This window comes from Mirounga angustirostris, unplaced genomic scaffold (assembly GCF_029215605.1).
Source record: "Mirounga angustirostris isolate CCGP_5_RB_7025 unplaced genomic scaffold, mMirAng1.0.hap1 SCAF_7, whole genome shotgun sequence".
NCBI classification, from domain to species: Eukaryota; Metazoa; Chordata; class Mammalia; order Carnivora; family Phocidae; genus Mirounga; species Mirounga angustirostris.
The window spans coordinates 7,457,566-7,484,738 of NW_026991715.1; the positions used below are offsets into that span (position 1 = coordinate 7,457,566).

The following is a 27,173-nucleotide window of genomic DNA, read 5'->3' on the forward strand; positions in this document are numbered from 1 at the left end:
GAAACATACGGTATTTGTCTTTTTCTGACTTATTTCGCTTAGCATTATACTCTCTAGCTCCATCCATGTCATTGCAAATGGCAAGATTCCACTCTTTTTTTATGGATGAATCATATTCCATTGTATATGTATGCCGTATCTTCTGCATCAGTTGATGCATTCATCAATGGGTGGACACTTGGGCTTCCTCTGTATCTTGGCTATTGTAAATAATGCTGCTATAAACATGGGGGTACATCTATCTCTTTGAATTAGTGTTCTTGTATTCTTTGGGGTAAATACCCAGTAGTGCAATTGCTGGGTCATAGGGTAGCTCTATTTTCAACTTTTTGAGGAACCTCCATACTGTTTTCCACAATGCCTGCCCCAGGTTGCATTCCCAACAGTGCAAGAGGGTTCCCCTTTCTCCACAACCTTGCCAATACCTGCTGTTTCTTGTTATGCTGACTTTACCCATTCTGACAGTTTTGAGATGATATCTCACTGTAGTTTTCATTTGCATTTACCTGATGATGAGTGATGTTAAGCATCTTTTCATGTGTCAGTTGGCCATCTGTACGTCTTTGGAGAAATGTCTAGTTATGCCTTCTGCCCATTTTTTAATTGGATTATTTGGTTTTTGGGTGTTATCTGTTTTTTTAATATATTTTGGATATTAACTGTTTATTGCATATATCATTTGCAGATATCTTCTCCCATTCCATAAGTTGCCTTTTTGTTTTTGTTATTTCCTTTATTGTGCAGAAGCTTCTTATCAGGATGAAGTTCCGATAGCTTATTTTTTTGTTTCCCTTGCTTCAGGAGACATACGTAAAAAGATTTTGATATGGTCAATGTCAAAGAGGTTACTGCCTGTTTTCCTTTAGAATTTTGATGGATTCCTCTCTCACATTTAGGTCTTTAATCCATTTTAAATTTATTTTTGTGTATGGTGTAAGAAAGTGGTCCAGTTTTCCCAAAACCATTTATTGAAAAGATTATCTTTTTCCCATTGGATATTCTTTCCTGCTTTGTCAAAAATTAATTGACCATGGAATTTGGAATTTGGGGCTCATTTCTAGGTTTTCTTTTTTGTTCTACTGACCTATGTGTGTTTTTGTGCCAATACTATAGTTTTTGTTTTTTAAGATTTTATTTATTTATTTGAGAGAGAATGAGAGACAGAGAGCAGGAGAGGGAGGAGGGTCAGAGGGAGAAGCAGACTCCCTGCTGAGCAGGGAGCCCGATGTGGGACTCGATCCCGGGACTCCAGGATCATGACCTGAGCCGAAGGCAGTCGCTTAACCAACTGAGCCACCCAGGCGCCCAATACTATACAGTTTTCATCACTGCAGCTTTGCAATAACTTGAGGTCCAGAATTGTGATGCCTCCAGCGCTTTGCTTTTCTCTTTCAGGATTACATGGTCTATTCAGGGTGTTTTGTGTCCCATGTGTTTTCCCAGCAAGTCATTCCTTTGCTCCACTACAGAGTAACACAAATCTAAACTGCTTCATAACCTTTAACTCTCAGAGGCTGCGACTGAAGTACTTCCTTCCTTCCTGTGATGTGGAAACTGATGTTCCAGGATTTCAAAACTCCTCGGTGTGAAATTAAAAATTAAATCCTCAGGCATCAGAATTCCTAGTTCTGTTTGTGACTTGCCAGTTAGACTCAATCTTAAATAAAGTGTGTATGTGGTTTTATTAAACAACCTGTCACGAGGGACAAACTGGACGCCTGCTACAAACGCTACTTAGTGCCACCGAGACAGAACACAGTTCTTAAAATTTAATGGAATTCCAACAGTAAACATTTTCCTGTGGGTTCTGGTTTCCAATACCTGTCTACTATTGGGAGTTAATACTTATTACCTGTTCAACAATTACAGAAAAAACTTTATAAAGTTACGAAAAGTTTTGAATTTGAGGTATATAAAGAATATTCATTAAGAATAAGGTAGTCAAGGTTTTCTTTTACTCAAAAAAAATCACTTCAAAGAGCTGACCTCCATGTACAAAAGACAAGATCAATCACACTTATCACTGGACACAAAGAATATTCCAAAGAGCTTTAAAAATGGTAATTAATCTCAAAAAGGAAAATTAACTTTAACTTTTATAGTTCATTATCAAGACCATACTTGCTTAACAAGGTAATTATGCTACTGATACAAAACATACAATATTTACATTTAACTGTACAAAATAATTTAATGTTTACAAAAATATTAGAATGTTTAGAGTTGACTGACACAGTCTTAAGTAATCTCTTCTAGAGAAGTATATAGTAAGACCACTGATTTCCATTTCATTTCTTGTTTAATAAGTCAAAGAAAGGATGCTGCAAGGCTTCATCCAAGGTGATTCTTTTCACTGGGTCGTATTCTAACATTCTTCGTACCAGGTCAAACAGTTTCTCATGTTCTTCATCATGACAAAGCATAAATTCCTGGGGGACAAAATGTCTGTTTAAAAAACAATTTAAAAATAACTTTTAAAAACATTTTTTTTAACCACCTCGGATCTTTTCTCTTTTACCTTTAATGGTTTGCAGCGTCTCCTAACGTATCGGCCAGCGGAACTGTGTTCATCCCAGTCTAGCTGGTTATGGTGGAAATACTTGCGCTTTCTACAAGAAAAAGAAGTCTGGGTCAGTAAAAACAACAGAAGAGCCACATGTTTACCCTACCCCCACTGGACCAAATGGAAGCATGGGCAGCTCTGCAGACACACACACACGCATACAATGTTTTCACATCTCAGCAGTTACGTATCAGGTACTTTAGGTTACATCTCCCTCACTCTTGCACCCTCTGAGGTTTTGGTGGCCCGCCTGAGTGGCTCGTAAATACCATGCATGGAACAGTGTCAGCCTCTGGACCCAGCCCCATGAGTTCAGACTGCACTAGATCTGGGATGGGGTGGTGAAGCTTTGTTTGCAAACCACTCTAGTATCTTGTCCAAAGGCAGACATCTAGCTAGCAGTGGTATGGAATACAAACAGATCAACAGGACTCCAAAATCAAGCTCTTTTTACTACTCTCTGTATTATGTTTTTATCAAGTTAGGAAAACATTTACGCAAAAGTTAACCTGAGTGTAAAAACACCATACCTTTGTTTACTAAATCACAAGGTAAATACTGCATTACTTTTTAAAAATTTGACTTCATGAAAAAAAAATCTAAATCAAAGTCCTTGGGACAAGCAGTAACAACGAAGTTGGGTTTTCTGTAGTTTGAATAGGGCCTTGCACGTACCTTGTTTTCTGAATCATGTGTGCCGGTATGGGTCCTAATATTCGTTCCATCATTGCCAGGTGCTCTTTACTATCATGAGTCTAAAATACATAAGAAAAACGAATTTAGCACTTTCCCTTGTGCTACAAGCACAATAAAGGAAAATACCGGAAAACAGCACTGACAACAAAGGGCTAGATTAGACAGCTGCATGGCTGATACTAAACTCTACTTCAAAGACGGAACAATACTGAGTGAGCTGTATTCTCCGTGCAAACCAGTAAAACTGAAAAGTCTTTCTGAAATCCAACAGTAAGGTTCTGTATAGCAGAAGACATGGACTTTAATGCGAAAATGAACATTTTCCTTATTTATTCTCATTTCTTGCACCATTTGTTAAAGAATCACTAGGGAAAAGTACCAGAAAAACGGTCTCCTCACTTATTCAGCTGCTGACCCCAAACTGGCCTCCATTCACCAGTGAATAGCAACATGTTGACATCTACTATTCCCAGGCAATAAAAATACAGGGCCAGTAATTCTCACAACAATCCTGAGCTCCGTATGTGGGAACGTGCGTGTCCAAGAAGCTGAGATACTAGCTCATAAATGAGCAAAGGTGAGTTGTGGATCTAAGTAAAAACTCGTCACACAGGAGCAGAGCTCTGGCCCAAGTAGGGGAGAGACCCGCACACTTACAGCTGAGATAGTGAGCTCCCTGATCAGAGGCTGGCGGCTAACTTTTGTGAAGGTCCAAACAGTAAACATTTTAGGCCTACCTGGCCATAAATGGTCTCTGTCACATTCTTTTTTAGGCAGTCATCAGGCAGAACATCATTTGCCAACTCTCAAGTGTGAAGAGCAGAGGCTGTGTGCAATGCCTTTTAAAATCTATCAACTACTGTTCCTAGCACCTCGCTTCCAACATGCAAAGTCCCTAATCTATGACAGGAGGAGGTAATACTAGCTCCACTTTTATCTTTATGTTTTTAAAATACCACCAGTGAGTCTGAAAGATCATCCGGCATCTTGCTGTTTCTGTAGCTTGACAACTTAGATCTTACTCATCAGCCTGCTGAACTGTTCCTTTTTCCGAATCATAGATACCACCTCCGTGTTTTCTGATATCCTTGTTTTTAACTGTTGTGGCTTGCTGAATCAAAGCAGCTCAATTTGATACAAGTTCAGTGTCATTTCCTTCAAGAATTAACTCATCTTTCTGGGCTTGAGAGATACTGAACAATCAACACCTGGCCTCATCCAAACCCTGCAGGCATATTTTTCACCCAAGAAATGTCAGATTTCAACAAGAAAACCATTCTCTTAAGTAACAATGTTGATGGGGAAATGAGCATATACACACCTCATCTTGTAATGGAAGCCCAGTCTAACACCCTTGCTCATGTTCTGTACAGGACTACAGACAGAAAAGAACTGGCTACGGTTCACACTATTTCCCCATCATTTGTCAACCTGGAATCTTCTCCTCCTTTCCAAGGAGACGGAGTTCTACACTGATGTGACTGAAGTCCCTTTGCAGGGTTCCTCTGGGGCTCTTTACAATAGTGCATCCCTTCGGAGTGATGTGGACATTTTCTGGAATGTCAACCCTCTGACTGCTAATGGTCTTCCTTCTCGCAGTAGGTGCAGCTAAAAGCTAGCTCCACATTTTAAAAAAATTCCTTAGTTGAAGAGTATTTTGGAGGGTGGAACTTAAAACAGAAAACATGTCTCAAACCAGTGTTAATAATCTGCACTTAAGACCTCAGAGTGATTTACAATCACAAATCATGGGAAGCAACTTATTACAGGTGTCAGAAGGAAGAAGACCTCACTCTGCTCAACTTTTCCTGGCCCTCAGCTTACCGCCACAAACCAGATATACCACCTCCAGGAACTGACTGGTCACCATGGTTCTAGATATCAAACTTGTCTATAAACTCAGGGTACTTTTAACAGGATCTCTGTGGATTAGCAATAGGGAGACAGCTGGTGACGGGCCCCACAAGCAGAGAACACATTCTACAAGAGCCAGCACCCAAGTGACTCTGAACTCCTCACACTCCCCACCCCCGCACCCTGCATCCCCCCCGAAAGCAAGTCACCCTCAACAGTAGGAGCCAGAATGTGCCAAACTTGGACCCCCACCCCCCTCAAAAGAGATCACGACACTTTGAGCACATCACAGCCCTACTTCCAAGTTCTCCAATGCTCGCACAACCTAAACCTTTTAGAAGATGGTTAGATTTCAGATGTAAGTAGAACTATAAGGGAAGAAAGTAGAGACTTAAATAAGGTTTCCTACTTTGTTTTGCCAAGTAAGGACTTTAATTTTAAAAACCAACTACCAACAACTATTATCACCATTCCATAAAAGGCACAATTTAGTACCAAAAACAAAAAACCTGGAGGAATAATCTCTAAATAAAGGCCAGAATGACAAACTTACAAAATCATTTCCACACTGGGTTAGCCTACATTCTGGAAAACACTAACTTCTAGGAAACAAGTTCCTTTCTATCCAAACAAGTCCATTAGTCAGTCCCTGCATCATTTCCCCATTTATGCGAGATACTCTGACAGCACTGTTTACGGTTCCCCGACTAGAGTATGTTCTTTTACGCCTCTATACGTTAATGGGTACAATTTCTTCTTCCTGAGCTGGCTGCCACTCTCTCTAGTTTTCTGACAAACCCCTCATCTTCCTTCTAGCACTGGCCTAAACTACACCTCCACAGTGGTGCCTTGTCAGAGGAATGTAACTGTCCATCTTTCCTGGGTTCCCACTACGCTTTCTACATTGTTCCATAATAGCAAATACACCACACTGTATTGTAAGCTCTCCCACATCTCTTTTGCACGAATTCCTTGAGGAGAGAGATGTTGTCTTTTCATCTTTATACACGTAAGAGCCTTGAAATGTGCCTAGGGGGTCACAGATGCTTAATACATAAGCATAAAATACCACTTATTGTTCCTGAATTGTTTTATAAAAAGGAGTAAGTGACTTGTTCATGGCCGTGCTGTCAACATAACCAGAACGGAATTAAAACTGGCCACAGTTAACACTAATATAAACTTATGCAAGAGCTCAAGAAAAAAATGGGAACACAGTATGAACTGTGTGTTAAAAACTCCAATCACATGCAAAATGGACTATGACCATTCACCAAAAGTAGTTCACCCAATTCCAGTTTTAGAGAAGGATGACCATTTTCCATATGTAAGTTTTAACCTTAAGAAGAACAACACTACAGCAACTTGTCAATATGGAGGCCAAAATTTTCACATGTCTTTAATACTGAAAAAAAATTATGAAATGGTATTTACTAAATACATACCTGAAAGACTGTGAAACCAAGGTAATATTCAATAAGAATGCAACCTATGCTCCAAACATCACAAGGCTGGGACCAACCTAAAGCTGTAAAAACAAAAACACACAACTTGGTTTTTTTGTTTTTAATTAATTTGAGAGAGAGAGAGAAAATAAGCAAGCAAGCACAAGTGGGGAGAGGGAGAGGGAAAAGCAGACTCCCCACTGAGCAGGGAGCCCGACATGGGGCTCGATCCCAGGACTCTGGGATCACGACCTGAGCCGAAGGCAGATGCTTAACAGACTGAGACACCCAGGCGCCCTAAAAACACATTTTTTTTTTTTTATGTTAGTCACCATACAATACATCATTGGTTTTTGATGTGGTGATCCACGATCCATTGTTTTCGTATAACACCCAGTGCTCCATGCAGTACGTGCCCTCCTTAAGACCCATCACTGGGCTAACCAATCCCCCTCCCCTCCCCTCTAAAACCCTGTTTGTTTCTCAGAGTCCACAGTCTCTCATGGTTCATCTCTCCCTCCAATTCCACCCCCCCATTTTCCCCTTCCTTCTCCTAATGTCCTCCATGCTATTCCTTATGTTCCACAAATAAGTGAAACCATATGACAATTGACTTTCTCTGCTTGACTTATTTCACTCAGCATAATCTCCTCCAGTCCCATCCATGTTGATGTAGAAGTTGGGTATTCATCCTTTCTGATGGCTGAGTAATATTCCATTGTATAGATGGACCACGTCTTCTTTATCCATTCATCTATTGAAGGTCATATTGGCTCTTTCCACAGTTTGGCTTTTGTGGACATTGCTGCTATGAACATTGGGGTGCATATGGCCCTTCTTTTCACTACATCTGTGTCTTTGGGGTAAATACCCAGGAGTGCAATTGCTGGGTCATAGGGTAGCTCTGTTTTTCAATTTTTGAGGCACCTCCACACTGTTTTCCAGAGTGGCTGGACCAGCTTGCATCCCCACCACCAGTGTCAGAGGTTCCCCTGTCTCCCAACCTCTCCAGCATTCACAAACACACACTTGTACATGCAACAATTTTTAATCGCCACTACAGCCTTCCCCATATGGGTGCTCTTTTCACCTCGCCCATTTGGGAGAACAGGACAGTAAACTCAGGGTTTACATCTTCAGTTTTATATAAGATGTCACCCAGTATGTTCTCATAATTCTCCATATCCTTACAACAAGTCAGTGCTTTAATCTGGGGGTGGGGGCATTTTATGTAAAATAAGAGAGGGACTAGCAAATATTTCCCACGTGTAACTACCAATTTGTACAAATACTCCATAGTCTCAGAACTGTATGCAATGGGAAGCATGGTTACACCCAGTTCATGGTTATTCCAGGAAAATTTATATTTTTATAGCAAATACAGGTTGACAATCATCCTCAAAATGTAATTACTAACCACTTATCAATTATTATCAGCGTAAAGCCTGAGTTTACTTCTTGCATTAAAAAAATACTATAGTTTGGGCACCTGGGTGGCTCAGTCGTTAAGCATCTGCCTTCGGCTCAGGGCATGATCCCAGGGTCCTGGGATCGAGCCCCGCATCGGGCTCCCTGCTCCACAGGAAGCCTGCTTCTTCCTCTCCCACTCCCCCTGCTTGTGTTCCCTCTCTTGCTGTGTCTCTCTCCGTCAAATAAATAAAATATTTAAAAAAATAAAAAAAATAAAAAATAAAAAATATAGTTTTACATAAATTACATAAGGATTATAATGGTATTGCAAGCAGTTTCATTATAAGCAAAATTACAGAGCCATTTAAAGTTCACAGGGATCTACTTATTCTACTTATATATGTACTTTTCAAGCTGTCTGTACGTGGTATCACATATACTTTCCCCTTCACAATTCTCAATGGCAGTACTGTTCAGGAAAGAATAAAATACCTAGTCTTCTTAAGCCTGTACTTAATTGGAAAGGAGAAAAAGAGTAAACCATATAGATGTTTTCATCTTTTAAAGATCAAATAGTTAATAAAACAATAATATATAAATAAAACCTACTTTAAAAGACATTTCAATTACTTTCAGTAATGAAAAACACATTCGAAAAACTTGACTGTGATTTAGTCATTTTATTTACTTATTTTTTTAATTTAGTCACTTTGGTTAATCCTCACAGTGCCTATCATTTGAACAAATGGATAACTGCGCACGGGGTCTACCTATGGTGACACATAAAAAAATCTGCAAATGATAGGTCTTGGACCCAAAATTAATGTCTTCTTCTCCAGCCACTCCCATCTCCCAAAGCAGCTTTTTTCCCAGGTGAGCATAACCTGCCACACACCGTTCTAAACCATCCCATTCTCTTGGGCACCGACTCGGACTCTCTGGGATTCCCCACCGTTCACTTCTACCTACCTCTCTGAGCTTCATCTGTTTACTACCAGCACGCAAGACAGGAGACCAACTGCCCTCCTCAATGGCACCCCTGACTTCATCTTCCTCTTCAACCTAATTCTGCCTTAATCCTCAGGATTAATACTTCACAAAAACACAAAGGACCCTACTAATCTCCCAATCTCCTAATTTCTTTTCCTCAAGGGCAATAACCCCAAGTCTGCATTTACATCAACTATCTAGTCTGGCCATACTTGGAACTGTGTTACTGTCATTACTAAGAATTACTGTATTTTATCCAATCTAGGGAGGCCATTAACAGTAAGACACAGGACTATTTTATGTACCAATAACGAAGAAAAAAATGCCAGTTATTCTGTGTTGTGTTCCTCATGTTAAAATGTGGGGGGAAATCTGCATTTTTTTTTAAAGATTTTATTTATTTATTTGAGAGAGAGAGACACAGCGAGAGAGGGAACACAAGCAGGGGGAGTGGGGGAGGGAGAAGCAGGCTTCCCTCGGAGCAGGGAGCCCGATGCGGGGCTCGATCCCAGGACCCTGGGGCCATGACCTGAGCCGAAGGCAGACGCTTAACGACTGAGCCACCCAGGCATCACTTATTTTTTATTTTTAAAGATTTTATTTATTTATTCATGAGAGACAGAGAGAGAGAAACAGAGGCAGAGGGAGAAGCAGGCTCCCCACTGAGCAGGGAGCCCGATGCAGGACTCGATCCCAGGACCCTGGGATCATGCCCTGAGCCGAAGGCAGACGCTTAACGACTGAGCCACCCAGGCGCCCCGGGGAAATCTGCATCTTAAAATTGACAACACAGTAAGTTATGTCTTTTTAAGACCCGAAAATACTTCTCTGTCCACAGACTCTTTCCATACCCCTTTCTTTTGCCCTCATTGAAGCCTTTAGTCCTCAACCATGAATACACTTTCTAAACTACTGCAACACAACGGCTCCTTTCAGACCACACTAAGCAGGAATCCTATTATCATCCATTTCAAAGACAAGCTCGAAACCTTACTTTCCAGCACGGTGGCCACCGGCCACATGAGGCTATTTACATCCAACACTTAAATTAATATAAAACTTAAATTCAGTGTCTCAGTCACACTACTGACACTGCAAGTACACAGTAGTCCACATGTGGTGAACGGCCACCATATTGGACACTGCAGATATCCAACGAAAGTTTCCATGGAAACATGGAAAGTTCTATTGGCCAGCACTGCCTAATATTCTCAATTTCCTTATGCCTTTACCAATCCCCCAACTCTAGGTAAAAATCATGTTTTTCTAATCTTATTCTGAACTACCAACTCCTGTTGCGCAAAAAAAGGTGAAAAGAAGAAACTGACTCTACTAAAATGGTCTACTACTCAACCTCAGTTGGACCATACTTTTGGCTAATAAGCTTATTCCATGTAACCAACTACAAAGAGCACCTGGATCTGAATTTCCTTCCACTGTCTCCGAACCCCCAACCTCCTGACACTTCCCCACTTGATTACAAGATCTGGTCTCTGGGACATTTTTGAGGCATAAGACACACACTCCCTTACTGAATTCCCTCCTATTTCAAAACTCTGTACCTTAAGTCATTTTCTTCTTTAATCTTTCTCTCATTTTCTTCTCGAAGAAGCTCTCCTTTTAGACTGGCCCCCCTCCTTCTTCTTGACCTCCATCTGCTCTTTACCTAGATGTCTGCCAACCAGACCTTTAGCATTTCTACAGCACCATGCTTTTGTGACGTGAAAATGGGTAGCCCCATCACTTCACATTGCTGTGACAGACTTTGTCAACGGAACCTGCCCTTTTATGATCTCGCAAAGTTAACCTGTTTAAAAAATAACCACTTGGGGGCGCCTGGGTGGCTCAGTCAGTTAAGCGTCTGTCTCTCGATTCCAATTCAGGTCTTGATCTCAGGTATGTGAGTTCAAGCCCTGCACTGGGCTCCATGCTGGGCATGGAGCAAGCATACAAGCATACATAAATAAAATAAAAACTAAAAACAAAAACATCTGAAATGTCTTTACAGATGGTATCACATTTTTCCCATTCAGGAAAAGTTATTTTTAGCCATGTCCAGACAGTTTTTCTTAAGACAGGTAACATTTTCTGTACACTGCTAAGAAAATCATATCCAGCCCCCCCAATCCCCTAATAAAAGATGTGGAGGAAAAAAATATCTTTTTTAATTACAGTATCAGGAAGGGTGGTGTCTACTGACCCAGAATGACCTCTGGAGCTCTGTAATGCCGTGTAGATACCAAAGTACTATGATGTTCATCATCGTACGTTGCACTTCCAAAGTCAACAACTTTGATATCTGTGTTTTTCAGTGTGCGTTCATCACGTTTCTAGAAAAATACAGTTGAGTCAACACAAAGATCAGTAAAGAAATGAAATACTTTATAGCACTTCAAAAGGCTTGCTGCACATGAATTATCTTTCTGATGTTCAACATAACTCCATGAGAAAAGTAAAGAAGGATTATCCTTTTTAGGTTAAATATCAGGATATAACCAGCCTCAGAAGTGAAAATTCCTCATCCAAGATCACCAAGCTAAATTAATTTTAAAAACCACCACCAAAATTAAGTCTGTAACTTACCATTTTAGAATTATATTTGACTACATAGTCAGACTTCACAAATAAAATATTTTCAGGCTTCAGATCTGTATGGGTTAATTTATTATGATGCAAAACTACAAGAGAACAAAAAGGCATTATTAGTTTCCTTTACATTATTTCATCCGTATTGGGGGACAGTGAGGATTAGTAGTGGGTACGGGAGTTTCATCTTTACCTAACGTGTACTTTTAGTAACAATGTTTTGACATGTTGCTTGTATAACGAACACTTTTAATTTTCTGGTGTTTAAAATTTATCAAGTATACTTACAATTTATAGACTGGCAGATCTGATACGCCATCTGCCTGATGTGGTCAATTTGAAATGGTAGAAAGCTATTTTCTTTAATGAAATCATAGGTACTAAGTCCCAGTAGTTCAAACACAATACAAACATGACCATGATGATCAAACCATTCTAGCATCTGGACACATCGGCTAAAACAGATCAAAATAAAAACAAGTCAGTTCACAGAATTCTGCTTAATTTAGGCAACATGATGGAGCACAGTTCAAGTTTATACTTACAAGACACTATTGGGATCAGTACTATTTAAATGCTCCAATACTTGGATTTCTGAACGAGCTGCTTCACGGTATCGACCTACATTTTTTACAATTTTCACTGCTACATGTATGCCATCCCTTAAAAACAAAATTAAGATGAAAAAGGTTTATGTACAGGAGAAGGCTGAAGACATGTGTCCTCTAAAGCATAATCTTACTGAGTATTAATTACTCTTGTTATTTTTCTAAAATAAGTCTAAAAAGACTTTTCAGGGCATCTTTTATCAGATTCCATATAACATCTTTTCAAAACATTCTGACAAAACACACTTTCTATAGAACAATTCCCTTAATACTCACAAATATTAATGTTTCCAGAACTTTACAATTTACCTAGATTTTAAACAAAAGTTAAAAAAAAAAAAAGAAGATAAAAATAAAACCTCAAATAGAACATGCTACTGCTGAAAGCATATGCTCATTCACCGGGACAGACCACCCTGTGCCAGAGGGCACACAGGTGTTAGTGAAGAAGACAAGGTTTGTCCCTCCGTTCCTCACGGTCTAATGGAAAAAACAGACACATGAACAACTTACAAGGTTAGAAGTGCTTCGTATGAGCTACTTACTACACAGCAAAGAGATGGGAGAGCTTAACAATTAGGGGGTCAGGGAAGCTCAAACTTATTCAGAGAAGAGGTGACACATGACTGAGCCCTGAAAAACAGCTACCAGTCTGTAAGATTTGGGAGGAAAAGTGAACATGTTCAAACAAAGCAGACGCCATGAAGCCAAGAAAATGTTTAGCACATTCACTGATGCAAGTAGGTAAAACAGCTAGAGTAGGGCAGAAGCTTTAGACTGGGGTATCTGGGTATCTGTAATACTTCCTAGAAAGTATCAAGCCACGAATGATCTAGAAGGAAATGGATTTCTAAACCTTCCAATTCTTTTTGTCTTCTTTTCTAAATCTGATCTTCCTAAAGACGAACCAGCATTCGAGCCTCCTTTTTTTTTTTACTGTGGTCCTTCCACTTTACATAAGAAAACTTCATACACCCCTAATTAGTGTATTAAGATATGTGCCCTAGGGGGCGCCTGGGTGGCAGAGTCCATTCAGCAGCCAACTCATGATTTCTGCTCAGGTCATGATCTCAGGGTCATGAGAGTGAGCCCCACGTCCCGCTCGGTGCTCAGCGCCGAGAGTTTGCTTGAGAGTCTCTCCCTCTGCCCCTACCCTCACGCTCTCTCAAAATAAATTAGCCTTAAAAAAAATCGTTGAGGCAAACCAAGCTTTTTAGCGGCTGGACAGCAAACCTTTTTTCCAAGTCTGGTGGGTTCCGATTCACTGTTTTCAACAAAGCCCCAGTGAAACTGTGAGCTCACAAATCATTAAAAACTTATTTTGATGATAATCTCCCTATGACACTTGGCATGTATCTCAAGACTTCTTCAAAGAGTCGCTATGAAACTACTGTGACAAAATTCCTTCTAGTCTCATCTACTGTATGACCAAGTTTTCTCAGTGCTTATTAGCTCTACAAATGAAAAATAAAACCGTTAGCTAAAACTACTAGAGTAATTATATTACAGTGAAGAATTGTACACTTTCAACTTACACGTTACATGTCATCTAAAAAAAAAAAAGGGAGCCTCTAAAGTTAAGCACTTGAAGTATGTTTATGAATATGTGTACTCCTTTTTTAAAAGTCCAAACCAACCCAATAAAAGACACATTTCCAATTAACTTTTATACGCAGGTCCAATAAGTATCAAAATTTGCAATAGAATTGTACTTGATCAACTGAATACCATTAATTGGAATATCTCAAATACTCACTTTGGAATCTCAAGAAATTTTAAAGGATATTAATAGGACAACTGGTGAAGTCTGAGTAAGACCTGAGCTGGCAAAATTTGAAAATATAACACATGTGTGTATATAGAGAATGATAAAATGTAAAATGCTAACATGTGGAAAATCTGGGAAAGGGATATATAGGATTTTTCAGCTATTCTAGAAACTTTTCTAGAAGTCTGAAAGTATTTCAATATACTTCAAAATTTCACTTAACATTCACATTTTTGTTACAGAAAAAGACAGGGTGATAATAAGATACTTAGAATAATATACTTTATGGAAAATGGAATGAAAATAACCAAGAATAACATGTTTAAGCATTCAAGAAGAGTTGATTCATGGATAACATTAGGTTTATCAAGTTGCTACAGTATTTACATTCCCTCAAATATATTTAAAGAGAGAAGTTTAAAAATATATTGTTTGGGGCGCCTGGGTGGCTCAGTTGGTTGAGCGACTGCTTTCGGCTCAGGTCATGATCCTGGAGTCCCGGGATCGAGCCCCCGCATCGGGCTCCCTGCTCCGAGGGAAGCCTGCTTCTCCCTCTCCCACTCCCCCTGCTTGTGTTCCCTCTCTCGCTGCCTCTCTCTCTCTGTTGAAAAATAAATAAAATCTTTAAAAATAAATAAATAAAAATAAATAAATAAATAAATAAATAAATAAAAATATATTGTTTAAATAAGGTGAAAATCACATCCTTCCCAACTATTTTATGATGAAAAATTTTAGATACCAATTTAGAGATGTGCAGTTGAACTAAACTGTTTTAAAGAGGTTCATTTACAAAAAAAGTTTGCAATTTACAGAACAGAGATCCTGGAGGAAAATGTTAAAATGAGACACAGAGCACCAAATCACAAAGGGTTTCGTATAACTCATTAAAGAATCTGGACTTTATTCTGCAGACTTTAAATAATAGAATTTCTTTATACTTAAGAAGCTAACTCTAATACACAAATTTGGGAATAAAGGTTTTTGTTCTGTTTTTGTTTCTTTGCCATACAAACTTTGATTTCATCAAGTCTGAAGAAACAATGTATAAGATCTGCATGACACAGAGCACAACTGTGATAAAATGTAATTCTTCTAGTACTATCTAGTACTTAATAGCAGACTTCCAGTTGTAATTATGAATCATTCCAAAATAAAGCTGGAAGGTTCCAAAATCTTATCTATTTTTTTAAGATTTTTTTTTTAAATTTATGGGGGGTGGGGCGAGGTCATGAGCATGAGCGGGGGAGGGGTAGAGGGCAAGGAGACTCCCCACTGAGCCTCCCTAATGGGGGCTTGATCCCAGGACCATGAGATCATGAACCTGAGCCAAAGGCCGATGCTTAACCAACTGAGCCACCCAGGAGCCCCTAAAAGGTTCCAAAACCTTTTAAATGGAAGATGTTCCCTTCCACTCCCTTATTAACAACACTCCAGGGCAGACTGCTTTTTGCTAGGCCATTTCTTCCACTGTGCAATCTTCAGATCGAGAATACATGTTTCTGACCGAGATTAGACAAGCTTTATTGTCTCTGCTATTCAAAACTAAAGCAAAGCACTCTAAATCTCACATAAGGGTCAAGACCTAAATTCTAGGAAACCCCTTCTTTTTAAGACCCACTTTAATTTCAACAAACACCAACTGATGGAATTTGTCAGGTTTCTTTTTTTAACATTTTATTTTTAAGTAATCTCTACACCTGCCCTGGGGCTCAAATTCACAGCCCAAAGATCAAGAGTCGCACGCTCCACCGACTGAGCCAGCCAGGCGCCCCTGAATTTGTCAGCATTCTTGATCAAAATCCACATTCTGGTAAATAACCAGACACAGCTCAAGAAATTTTGGATATTTACACCACCCAGGAAAACACGTGGCTCCTACTTAAAATACCATTTCATCTAAATGATGGATCCTTCCCCCCAAGAAATATCAGAATGTTCAAAAAAGAAAAAAAACTTACATGCCATGATCAATGCACTCTACAACTTTGCCAAAGGCCCCTTCACCCAAAGTGTCCACGATTTCATCTAAAGTAAGGGAGGAGAAAGAGGAGTAAGTACCTGAGTACTAATTATCTAGTTATTCAAACAATGAATACTTAAAGTGTGGAATATTTTCAAATGATCTCTACCAAAGCATAACTAAGGTTCCAGCACTCAAATTATTTTATTTTCAGCTGCTACAAAAACAATTAGATAGAGCTATCTTTCTTGCTCTAATCTCAAATTCCATTGATTATTTTGGAACTTTAGAGTAGAAATATTTAAATTCTATAGAAAAGAAGAAATACAAAAGAACAACAAACAAACCCACAAAAAAACAAAACAAAAAAGCAATGAAGAGTTCTTTAGCCCCCCGCTGACAAACTATTCTTAAAAAGATTATTCTGTCTGCAAAGTTAAAAAAGTGTTGAAAAATATTCTATACATCTTGCTCTTAGAACGTCTCCACTTTGACAGATCAGGTGACCCTCCTCATCATCCTCTATACTCCTGGATCTTTTCCTTCGGTGGCTCTTCTGGAACGGCAAGTGGGCAGCACCGAGATCGTCCAGCCAATCAATATATCAGAGTGAATTCAGGGCAGAATACGCAATTCATTCAGCGGGGAGATATTCAGGCATTCAGATAAGCACCAGGCCACGAACAGTTGGCAGGAGCAATTTCAAATTCAGTCCCCAGAAATTCACAGGGCACAGTTTATGTTACAGAAGAAAAACATGGCAAGGAACAGATTTTCAGATAAGATACTTAAAGTGGCAATAGAAAAAAACAACACAATTGTCTCTCTAAAATACTGATTTAATTGAAGTCTGAAATTTAAAGAATGCAATGTCATGATCTACTAATCTCTTGCTATAATAGCATATGCTGTGAATTGAAATGTCTAGTTTGTCAGGAAAAGGTTTTAAAATGTCAAGACTAGTTGAAATTGCTTATTTAGCAATATTTTAAAGTATACATTATTAAAGTAAAAGGGGAAATAAAAGCTAGTTAATTTCAGTGTTCAATCTAATCAAAGCTAGTTCTACTGAAGAAAACTTGGGGAAGAAAACAATTTATTCAAAGTTTACTGATTAAACAGGTGAAGATGTCTGAGTGTAAAAAAAGGCACGCTTTTGGCTAATGCATTTTCCATTCAGCACCCATTTCAGAATTTTGATGGAACTAGCTACGGACAATGACGCACTGTGCTCTGGGACTTCCCTATGTAGAGACTATCAACAATTAAGTATCCACCAGTGCAACATTCTAGATTTGTTTCCAACTATCAGGAAAAGGGCTTCTTTTAAAGTGTGTTAAAAAAAAAAAAAGTTTAAGATGAAAGAAAAGATGGGTGCTTCATCTTTTCACAAAATTATATTACAAAACTTAAAAATATTTTTAATATTAAAATCAAGAACTCATGATCTGGAGTGCAGAAAATGAGTAAACGTGGGCAAATGAAGGCTACCTAATAAATACAGATTAGCTATGAGAATCTGGATGTTTAAGGACTCAAGTAATATAAACAATTATAATATATCCAAATAATATTATATGTATACATAAACTTTTTCAAACTTACTGGCTCCTTAAGAGCTTTTACACACAAATAAGCATCCACCCAAGATAAAAACAAAATCAATCATACCGAACATGACTGATGACTTGAACAGTGTCTATTACGCTTCCTTTTAGGACTGCTTCTCCTGCTTCGGACCGAAGATTTACTGCAGTGGACTCGATAACCGCTTTCAACGTCTCTGTGATAATGTCTAGGAACATAGCCTTCACAGTAGTCATTTCTGTATTCATCAACGTATCTCCGGTCCCGATAATCTCTCTCATTCAAGGACCTTGCTTCTAAATAATGACTGTGAACACAGTAAAGGATTTCAAATCATTCTCTTCGTTCTGCAGCAGTGTGGCTCAAACAGAACAATCTCTCAGTAATTCCTGGTTTAGCAGCTAACTCAATAAAAGAAAAAACCTCAAATTGATGGATTAGAATTTATACTTATCTCATAAACTTAAGACATAATCTTGCTTTAACCAACAAGCGAGTTCACACTCTCCATCAGATAGACTATCAAACACCTCACATCAAGGAACAAAGCTTGAGTCAATTATGTTATGTTCAGGGTTTACTTAAGTGTCCCTTTACCTTTCAGAGAAAGTTAAAACCAAAAATTCACAAAACTGCTCTTCTGAAATTTATCAGTCTTAGGATACATGCATCTATAATTAGCTTGCCTGCTTTCCTCACAGAGCCACACACAATCAGAGGCAGGCCAAACAGGATTCCTTTCTCTTTTAATGTAAGAGAATTTTAGTTCTCTCCGGCACACACACAATTCTTTCATGAAAGGTATACTGGAGCTAGAAGGAATCTTAATTGCATTCCAGCCCTTTCATTTTACACATCACTAAATTAAGATCCCTAAGAAGGAAAAGGATTTGCCATGGTTGTAGAACATATTCTAACTCCTATCATACAGGCCCATTCTACTACACGTATCACCCATCCCATCTCCTCTCCTCTTCGTATTCCCAGCTTCCTGGTTTTCCTTTTTGAGAAATAGACAACACCGCTTTTGAAGGTTGCCTCATGTGCCAAAGACATTAAAATATATTCCCCACAAATGAGAAAAGGATCTTGTAATTGCTTGCCTAGGATTACAAAACACCCACCCGCACCACCCTATTTCCCTTTGTGTTCTGATTTCCTGTCATTCCCACTTGCAAAATACTCAAAAATTCTACATGGGAAACCTTACCATCTAGTGCCATAGTGCTTAACTTCTGAATCTACAGATCCCTTCAAAAATCTGATGAAAGCTATGGACCCTCTCCCTTAAGAAATGCACAAATGCACAAACAAAACTCGGCAAGGAATTGCATAGAGGTCCCGGACCCCAGGAAGTCCACAGATCCCAGTTAAGTAGCCTAGATCTGATGGAAAGAAAAGGACATAGATTCAATTGGCCCAGTTTCCCGTCCCCCTCTCTACCTGGGATGGTGTCCTCTTCAACAGAGTGCGAAGCTTCAAGAGGGATGCACATGGAGCACTGAGGGAGAGAGGGGACACCTGCCCAGTCAGACAAATCGGCTACAAGAATCCTGACAAGCAATGGAGTGACAGATGTTGACTAGTTGCCCTCACCAACCTCATTCTTTGCCCAGAATATGCTGTTGTTCTTTTTCCCAGTGTGCTGGTGTAGGCAGAGATACAGGGAAAGCATCTCTAAGCTCCTACTCAACAGGGCTGGCATCAAATCCAGGCTAGGGAAATGCAGAACCCCCTTTATCCCCTTTCCCCAGTTTTAATCTTAGGTTCTAACCACTGGAGAAATGACTCAGGATATTAGGGTAAGAATGTGAGTCTGGGTCAGGGATCTGATCACTTGGCTTCGAACTGTCAGCAACAAATCTACATCAGGCTAGAAATTACCTCACTCTTAAGGGCATCCTTTGTAATTCTGTAGGGCATCCTTTCCATTAAAGTCCAAAACCTATCAGAAAAAACTAATACTAATAATCTTTAGCTGGAATAGTGCATAAAATTAGAGCTGCAGATAATCCATAAACGATCTACAGACTAACAAACATGAGGTGAAGTAAAGCCATGAGGATAAACTAGAAAGATGAGGGACCTCTTCAATCTGTAACCACCAAGCCTTAGAGATCATATAAACAAAGTCTACAGAATTATAAAGGCTATGTATGGACAGAGTGGACAAGATGAAGAGACTGATTTAAGTTCTAAAAATATTCACTGAATGTCCAGTGAATATTTCACTGTGGTCCTTCAAGATAGCCAAGAATAATGAGGCTACGGGCATTCGTTTTTATTTCCACACAGGTCCTGTGGAAGATAAAAAAAAAAATAGATATAAGGCAAAATCCTTGCCAACAAATGAACAATCTGAGATTACGAACATAAAAACAAAACTCAACAATGCAGGAAATGTTGAAAGGTTGCATGAGTGCTAGGATCATTGGGGGGGAGGGGGGGCTCAAACTGTTTAAAATGGTCAGGGAAGACTCCATAAAAAAGCAGAGTTGCATCTTAAAGGGAAGTCAAGATTTCGATACAGTAGAAAGCAGAAGAAATGCCAGGGCAGAAGAATGGCATTATTACCATCTCACATTAACAGATCACAACAGTGTTCTGGGAGATGGCCTGTCTACGTATTACCCAGGAAACAGTACGTAGACAATTACAGCAAGACCAATTTTCCACATAGGGGAACGAACAGAGGCAAATAAATAAGCAGGGAACAGATCATGCAAATCTTGCATGCCAGGCTGAAGAGTTTAAGATAGCGTTTCTCAAAGGGTGGTCTGTTTATCAATAGTATCAAAATATGGAATTATTAAAAAATGAAGATCCCTGGGCCCCAGGTCAGACTGACTGAATCTACATCTGGTAATATGCATTTTACACATACCTCTGAGGAGATGAGATTCTGTTCACACTCAAATTTGAGAATCACTGGTTTAAGACTTGATACTCTAGGTTACATAAGGCAAGAACTTTTACCACAATACATAAAAGCACTGTTTATAGCCACATCAGTCTTCCTGATATACTGTACAGAACTAATTAAGCCTGTAGCAAGGGAGACCAATTCACAGGCTACTGCCAAAAGACAAATCAGAAAGACACTTTGCAATATGTATGAAAAAAGGTTAAAAAAAATTGATATACAGTAAAAGCTCTTCTAAATCAGTAAAATACTCTGAAAGAGAAAAAATATGTATTGGACAAACTCACTAAAACCTTAAAAATTCGAATTAAAACCACTATTCTTGGCATTTCAAAATGTCAAGACTGGTAGGAGCATGAAAGAACATGTTGTAGAATCTGGTACAAACTTTCTAGAAAAAAACATGAATATGTAGCAAGAGGTTTATAAGAGTTCACACCCTTTAACTTAAAAATGTCCCTTCTTAGAACCTATTTTCAGGAAATAGAAACAAAGACTTGTAAAGAATGATTTTTTAAGAACAGTTAGAAATAATGGGGGACTTACCACCTACCAAGGTTACCTTCTTTACAGTTTACTGCAGTTCTCTTTTCAATAATTTTATAAAAAATACTACTGTAAAGTTTTGTTTTATTTATTTATTTATTTGACAGAGAGAGAGAGAGAGAGCACAAGCAGGGGGAGCAGCAGAGGGAGAAGCAGGTTCCCCGCCGAGCAGGGAGCCCAATACGGGGCTCGATCCCAGGACTCTGGGACCATGACCAGAGCCGACGGCACACGCTTAACCGAATGAGCCACCCAGGCACCCCTATTGTAAAGTTTTTTAATCTTCAAAAAAGGCTATTAGAATATTCCAGATTATGGAGAGCAATTACCAGAAGACACCCCTGGTGCCACTGTCAAAGCAGCAGCTGCTGGCCAGCTGGTTAACTGGACTGACACAGTATCATGTTTATGTAGTTAACTGTGAACAAGAAAACTATTCATCACTCAAACCTTCCTTCCTACATATACAATGAATAACAAGCTTATCGATTATCAGTACTATGATGTTAAACCTCACAGGGCATTTTGTATTTGTTAATAGAAGGGAACAGACGTTTTTCTACAGTGCATTAATTAGCTCAGGTCACCGTCATCCTGGCGCACACCCTCCCTCTTCCCCATATGACAGTATGTGATGAAGAAAAGATTAGTCTGCAGTGACTATCCACAAGCTCACTGTTCCGCAGAACAAGACTGTTTTAGCATGGAGAAGGAAAAAAATTACATACTCTTTTTTAAAGTAACCCCAGCTGGCTAATTTAGAAAGCAATCTGGCAAACAGTCTCAATGGAACATCTGTACAAAACAAGGAGAAAACACAGAACCAACAAAACAAATGAGAAAGGGAAGTTAATGGAAGACAGACCGAAAGAAATGCTACTCACCTAGCCTTTCTTTAATCCTTTAGGAACTTTAAAATTCCTTTAATTCTATATAAATGTATTACCTCCAAATTTTACACAGTAGTATAATTAAACAGGACATGTGCTACTGAACAATTTTTATTGAGGCCCTTTCCTAAATTACTGGTTCTTACAATAACCAAGCTTCTAAAAGTCCTACACACCTCCACTGGCCTTATCCACAAATATAACCTACAGAATACAGTGTAAGTGACTAATCCCCCCATGCACTTTACCATTCCCAAGTAGCACATGCTGGTTTTCTCATCTGGACTAACTCTCCCTACCCCCTCATCATCTCTCATTCGTGGAACCCTAAATGAGCACCCCAAAATACACATCTCCTCCTACATACAAGTTAAAGGCACTCACTGGACATCCTGTCACCACTCTGACTAAACTCTTTGTGTCTCACCGCCCTCACTACCACCGCCCTGGCAGCTGGGACTCAACTGTCTCCCACCAGGCCCAGCCAGACATCAACAAGAGTGTGAACTGTTTTAGTCACAGCTGTAGTCTCAGCACCTGTACGGTATTTAGCCTATAACAGGAATCCAACAAACGTTTTCTGAGTATCTCCTGACTGAACTATAAAACAATCTGACAGAATAAAGCTACATAAGCTAATGAGAAATCATTAAAACGCCTAGTGTTAAAATGTGACTAATTCAAAAGTAATTTACCAATCAGATTCTTTAAACTGGTGATGTGCTTTACAGTGTCTGTTCTCTTGCGTACTACTGTGGGACCTCCTCTTCCGTTTGTGACTTTCACTGTAGCTTTCATGGCCCCAGCTTTCTCTGCTATCCCAATCAGGGCAGTGGGTTCTTTTGGAATGCCGCATCTGTTAATGGAAAGGAATAGTGAGCTGTGGAGACGATAGATGGCTATGTTTAGTAAATAAAATATTACACAGCATTTAAATATAAACACTCAGCACATGGGCTCCTATGGGTTCTAACATCTTTGTAGGTGGTATTTCCCAAGGCATAGAACACCATTCCATGGTATGTCAGATGACTGTAAATGGCATACAGATCTAGTACCAAATGATGCAAGACACTGTGAGACCTTAATAATACACTTTCTTTCAATTCTTCTAAAGAAATGCTCAAGTTTGGTGTTTATCTTCAACTAACCCTTGCTAACTGCCATTGTAAACATGGTCAAAGAGCTAGGATTTAGACTTAGAACCTCCAGTAGACAATATCCAGCTAAAAATTAATAATTTGAGTGGTTTTAATTCATTTTTATTACTTTTAAGATTTTATTTTTAAGTAATCCCCATACCCAACGCAGGGCTTAAACTCACAACCCCAAGATCAGGAGTCACATGCTCCACCAACTGAGCCAGCCAGGTGTCCCTTACCTTCCTTTTATAGTAAATGATCTCCTGATTAAGTTATTAATATGGTTTCTTTAAAACAAAACGTTAAAAAAAAATAGCCCATAAAAGTTAAGATTTTTGTTATTTGACAGAGAGAGAGCACAGGCAGGGACCGACAGGCAGAGGGAGAGGGAGAGGGAGAGGGAGAGGGAGAAGCAGGCTCCCCACAGAGCAAGGGGTGGGGAGCCCAATGCAGGATTCCATCCCAGGACCCTGGGATCATGACCTGAGCTGAAGGCAGTCGCTTAACCAACTGAGCCACCCAGGGGCCTTATGAACTATTTTAAAGAAATACCCTAAGTGTCATACAGCTTTGGCAAAATTCTGTAATACAGACAACTGAAATCAGAGGAACACTTAGGGACACTAAATACAGGGGATGATGTTTTAAAGGTAAAGAAGCTTCTTTAAAAAAAAAAAACCAAAACACTAAAGAGAGTTCCCTTTTCTAATCTCAGAATGACTCCAAGCTTTGGGGAAAAAAGTAGGACATGAGTAAAACACAGTATTCAAACAGAGAAACTGAAAAGCAAAACAAAGATTTTTTTTTTAATAAACTCATTTTCTCTATTCAACAAGTTTATTTTCAGATCATCTTGCAATTAGTCTTAAAATGAAAACATAATTGTTGTAGATCTGGGGTGACTGAAGAAACCAACCTACAAGGATGCACATGGTCAGTGAAATCAGATGAGGGTAATGACCATTCCCTGATTTCCTGCTTCCCTCTACAACCTCTAATGCAAAGGTTCCTTCCAGGCTCGGGATAGGTGCTCTAACAATGTAATCACTATCTGCTGCTCCCCATCTTACTTCTTTTACCAAGCAGTTAAGTTTTTAACAGTGATATCCAAACTGCTCAAAGGGTGAGTTTTGCAACTCAAGAGCTGAAAAAAAGGTAAAATGGAGCAAATTCAGCTTAGTTTACTGCCTTTAGCTTGCCCAAATGACTTTGTAACAAACAAATTCAAGTAAAAATTTAAATAAATGATTTCAAATGCATTAAAAGACTTGAAATGAGGCAGCTGCAATTCTCCTGGGAGGTATTCCCTAAGAAAATATTTGTATCATGCCTTTTGCTTAAAAAGAGAAGAGAAGGCATTGGTCAGGTAAATCAAAAATTCTAAAATGTGTTAGGATTCTCATTGGGAATGATTTAAGTGAGCATTCCAGTGTGATACAGAGTCACCTCAAAATGGGAAACTGAAATGAATGACACTACCAGTTAACTTGAGGCAAGGCCAACAGAAAAGCCATCTAAAGAAATTTGTATTTCTAGTGGAATTCTTCCAAACCTTCCTTTAATCACCCCACCTGTCTTTTAACCACAGTAGTAACTCTTTAAAATAGCTTGGTTAAGCATTCTTAAATCACAGCCAGCAAAATTACAACACCTGATGACTGAGGATTATCATCATGATTATCCATTATGAATGCAGTTTTTGCAAAACTATCTGCTTTAGCTTTGTGGGGTGTTTTTTGTTTGTCTGTTTGTTTTTGCCCCTTCTGTCAGTCTGCCAAAACCAGCTCATCTCTAACAAGGCAGAATACTCAGATCACCAAAATTATCAATACTCAAAACATTGAAATAAGAATGAGCACCCTGAACTTTTCCCCCTACTAATGTTCAGAAATATTGTCTCAGGAGGCAGAGAGAATCCCAGACCTGCATGTCAAAGGTCCTTCACATCCACACAAAAGAAAAAACCACTTAGAATTATTACACTACCTTCAATCAAGAAACAGTCTTACATGTGAGAGTCCCCGCATATCTTTCACTGGAAACATCGGACACAACGGATCCGCCTTAGAAATCTGATTCTCTTACTGCCCTTTCATACCCAATTTCATGCTGTGGACATGACTTTTTTTTTATTTTTTTAGATTTTATTTATTTATTTGACAGAGAGAGAGAGAGTGAAAGCAGGAACACAAGCAGGGGGAGTGGGAGAGGGAGAAGCAGGCTCCCCGCTAAGCACGGAGCCCGATGCGGGGCTCGATCCCAGGACCCCGGGACCACGACCCGAGCCGAAGGCGGACGCTTAACGACTGAGCCACCCAGGCGCCCCTGTGGACATGACTTTTAAAAACATCGGGGGCGCCTGGGTGGCTCAGTCGTTAAGCGTCCGCCTTCGGCTCAGGTCATGATCTCAGCGTCCTGAGATCGAGCCCCGCATCGGGCTCCCTGCTCGGCGGGAAGCCTGCTTCTCCCTCTCCCACTCCCCCTGCTTGTGTTCCCTCTCTTGCTGTGTCTCTCTCTGTCAATTAAAAAAAAAAAAAAAAAGGAGATGCTCAACTGACTGAGCCACCCAGGCACCCCACATGAATGCGTTCTTTATTTAAAAATAGTAAAATAGGGGCGCCTGGGTGGCTCAGTCGTTAAGCGTCCGCCTTCGGCTCAGGTCGTGATCCCAGGGTCCTGGGATCGAGCCCCGCATCGGGCTCCCTTCTCGACAGGAGGCCTGCTTCTCCCTCCCCCACTCCCCCTGCTTGTGTTCCCTCTCTTGCTGTCTCTCTCTCTGTCAAATAAAATCTTTAAAAAAAAAAAACATCGGAAGAGGCTGAAGGTATGATTAGATGGCCCAGAAGGACTGCACCTAACGGGTAACGGGAGCCTGGAGGAGCGCGTGTGCGGAGCACAGTCACAGCAGGACAGCTACAAAACAAGGCCGAGCGGGGCGGGTCAGCGTGCGAGGCCACCTGGTAACCGAGGCCAGCCTGACGCCCAAGCGTCGGGAACGCAGATCAGCGCGGCAGCCGTGCGCTCCGCTTCAGGCGGCGGGAAGGGCGCTGCACCAGGCTCGAAGCCCTGCGCGGTCCCCCTCCCCCGAGCCCGGGCTCGGTCCCCCACCCGGACCGGCGGCCTCGCAGTGCCTCCGACGCGCACTCCGCCCCGCCCGGGCACCTGGCCAGGGCCTTCGGCGCCCTCGCAGCCAGGTCCAGAGGCTTTGACTGGAAAACCCCGGAACGCTACCGCGGGGCAGAGACCAGGCCCTGGGGGGAGAACCTGACCTCCGACTACACCGGCCCCCAGGGCAGCTCTCGAAGGGTCTTCCCGACACGTCCTCGCTCTCGCCGGCGGCAGGGGCCAGGGCTCCCGGAGCCCCGACGCGAGGGCCAGGCCATCAGAGACGCGTCCGCGGCACAACCGCCGCCCCGCCGCCCCGGGACTTCAAATCTACCAGGGCACCCGAGCAACTCGAGGTTCAAAGGCCACCAGCGGGGCTGTGCTCGAAGAAAGCCCGATCGCCAAGGCCCCGGACTGGGTCATTTCTCCGACACCTGGCTTCTTAAGAGACTGGAAACGGCCCAGCCCGGCCCACCCAAAACCTCACCTCCGCAAAAGCAAAAGGCCCTCTGGCCGGGAAACGTCGCCAAACCGCCGTCTTCCCTCTCCAGCCGCTGCGACAAACACCCCACAAAATGGCGGCAGCGCCGTCTCCTGACAACCCCCGGGGCGGCCTCTAGCGCCACCTACGCCGCGCGAGCGCGCCTGCGTGACAGAGGCTCGCGCGCTCCCGTCACTGCGCGGAAGGGGCGGGGCTTCTGTGACGACCCGGGCCGGGCCGGCCCTCCACACTGCGGCTGCGCGGCCCAGGCAGGCCCCGCCCGGAGGCCTGGGGGCGGGGTGGTGGACCGGACCCTGAAGGTTGTTTCCGTGGGGGCGGGGTCTGGATGAAATCCGCAGGAAATGCCTGGGCTCTGTCGGGACCGTGTGGCACGTGTCTGCTCCTTCAGGTGCAGCTGGGTGCGGCGCCCCTCGGCGGAGCCAGCCGTGGCCCCGGTTCCTGCTCTCCCGCTCAGCTGGACCCACTGTGGCCCTTGGGCTGCCGTCCCTCGGTCCTCTCCGGGGCGTCAGCGCTGGAGAGTGCCAACAAGCCGCAGCTAAGCCCCCAAACCTGCCCTGTGCCCGGCCCGGGGCGGGTGCTGCGGGCAGTTCAGTGA

The 27,173-nt window shown here is 41.1% G+C and overlaps 1 protein-coding gene across 7 annotated transcripts; it reads right to left on the minus strand.

Moving 5' to 3' along the window:
- Positions 1-1,933: 1,933 nt before the first annotated feature.
- Positions 1,934-26,704, minus strand: CLK4 (CDC like kinase 4). 7 transcript variants are annotated; one of them, XM_064595744.1, is made up of 15 exons: positions 26,564-26,682; positions 22,525-22,685; positions 21,668-21,734; positions 18,914-18,971; positions 17,555-17,777; positions 16,349-16,439; positions 15,882-15,948; positions 12,090-12,206; positions 11,833-11,999; positions 11,542-11,636; positions 11,159-11,288; positions 6,559-6,641; positions 3,239-3,318; positions 2,519-2,609; positions 1,934-2,429 (listed from the first exon to the last, which is right to left on the minus strand). In XM_064595744.1, coding segments are annotated over exons 7-15 (906 nt in total). In that variant the 5' UTR covers positions 15,884-15,948; positions 16,349-16,439; positions 17,555-17,777; positions 18,914-18,971; positions 21,668-21,734; positions 22,525-22,685; positions 26,564-26,682; the 3' UTR covers positions 1,934-2,288. The 7 variants fall into 7 exon arrangements, 6 of the variants coding, with proteins under 6 accessions (XP_064451814.1, XP_045746217.1, XP_064451811.1 ...); XM_045890261.3 differs by lacking the exons at positions 18,914-18,971; positions 21,668-21,734 and having other exon boundaries at positions 26,564-26,704; XM_064595741.1 differs by lacking the exons at positions 18,914-18,971; positions 21,668-21,734 and having other exon boundaries at positions 22,525-22,709; positions 26,564-26,698.
- Positions 26,705-27,173: the final 469 nt, after the last annotated feature.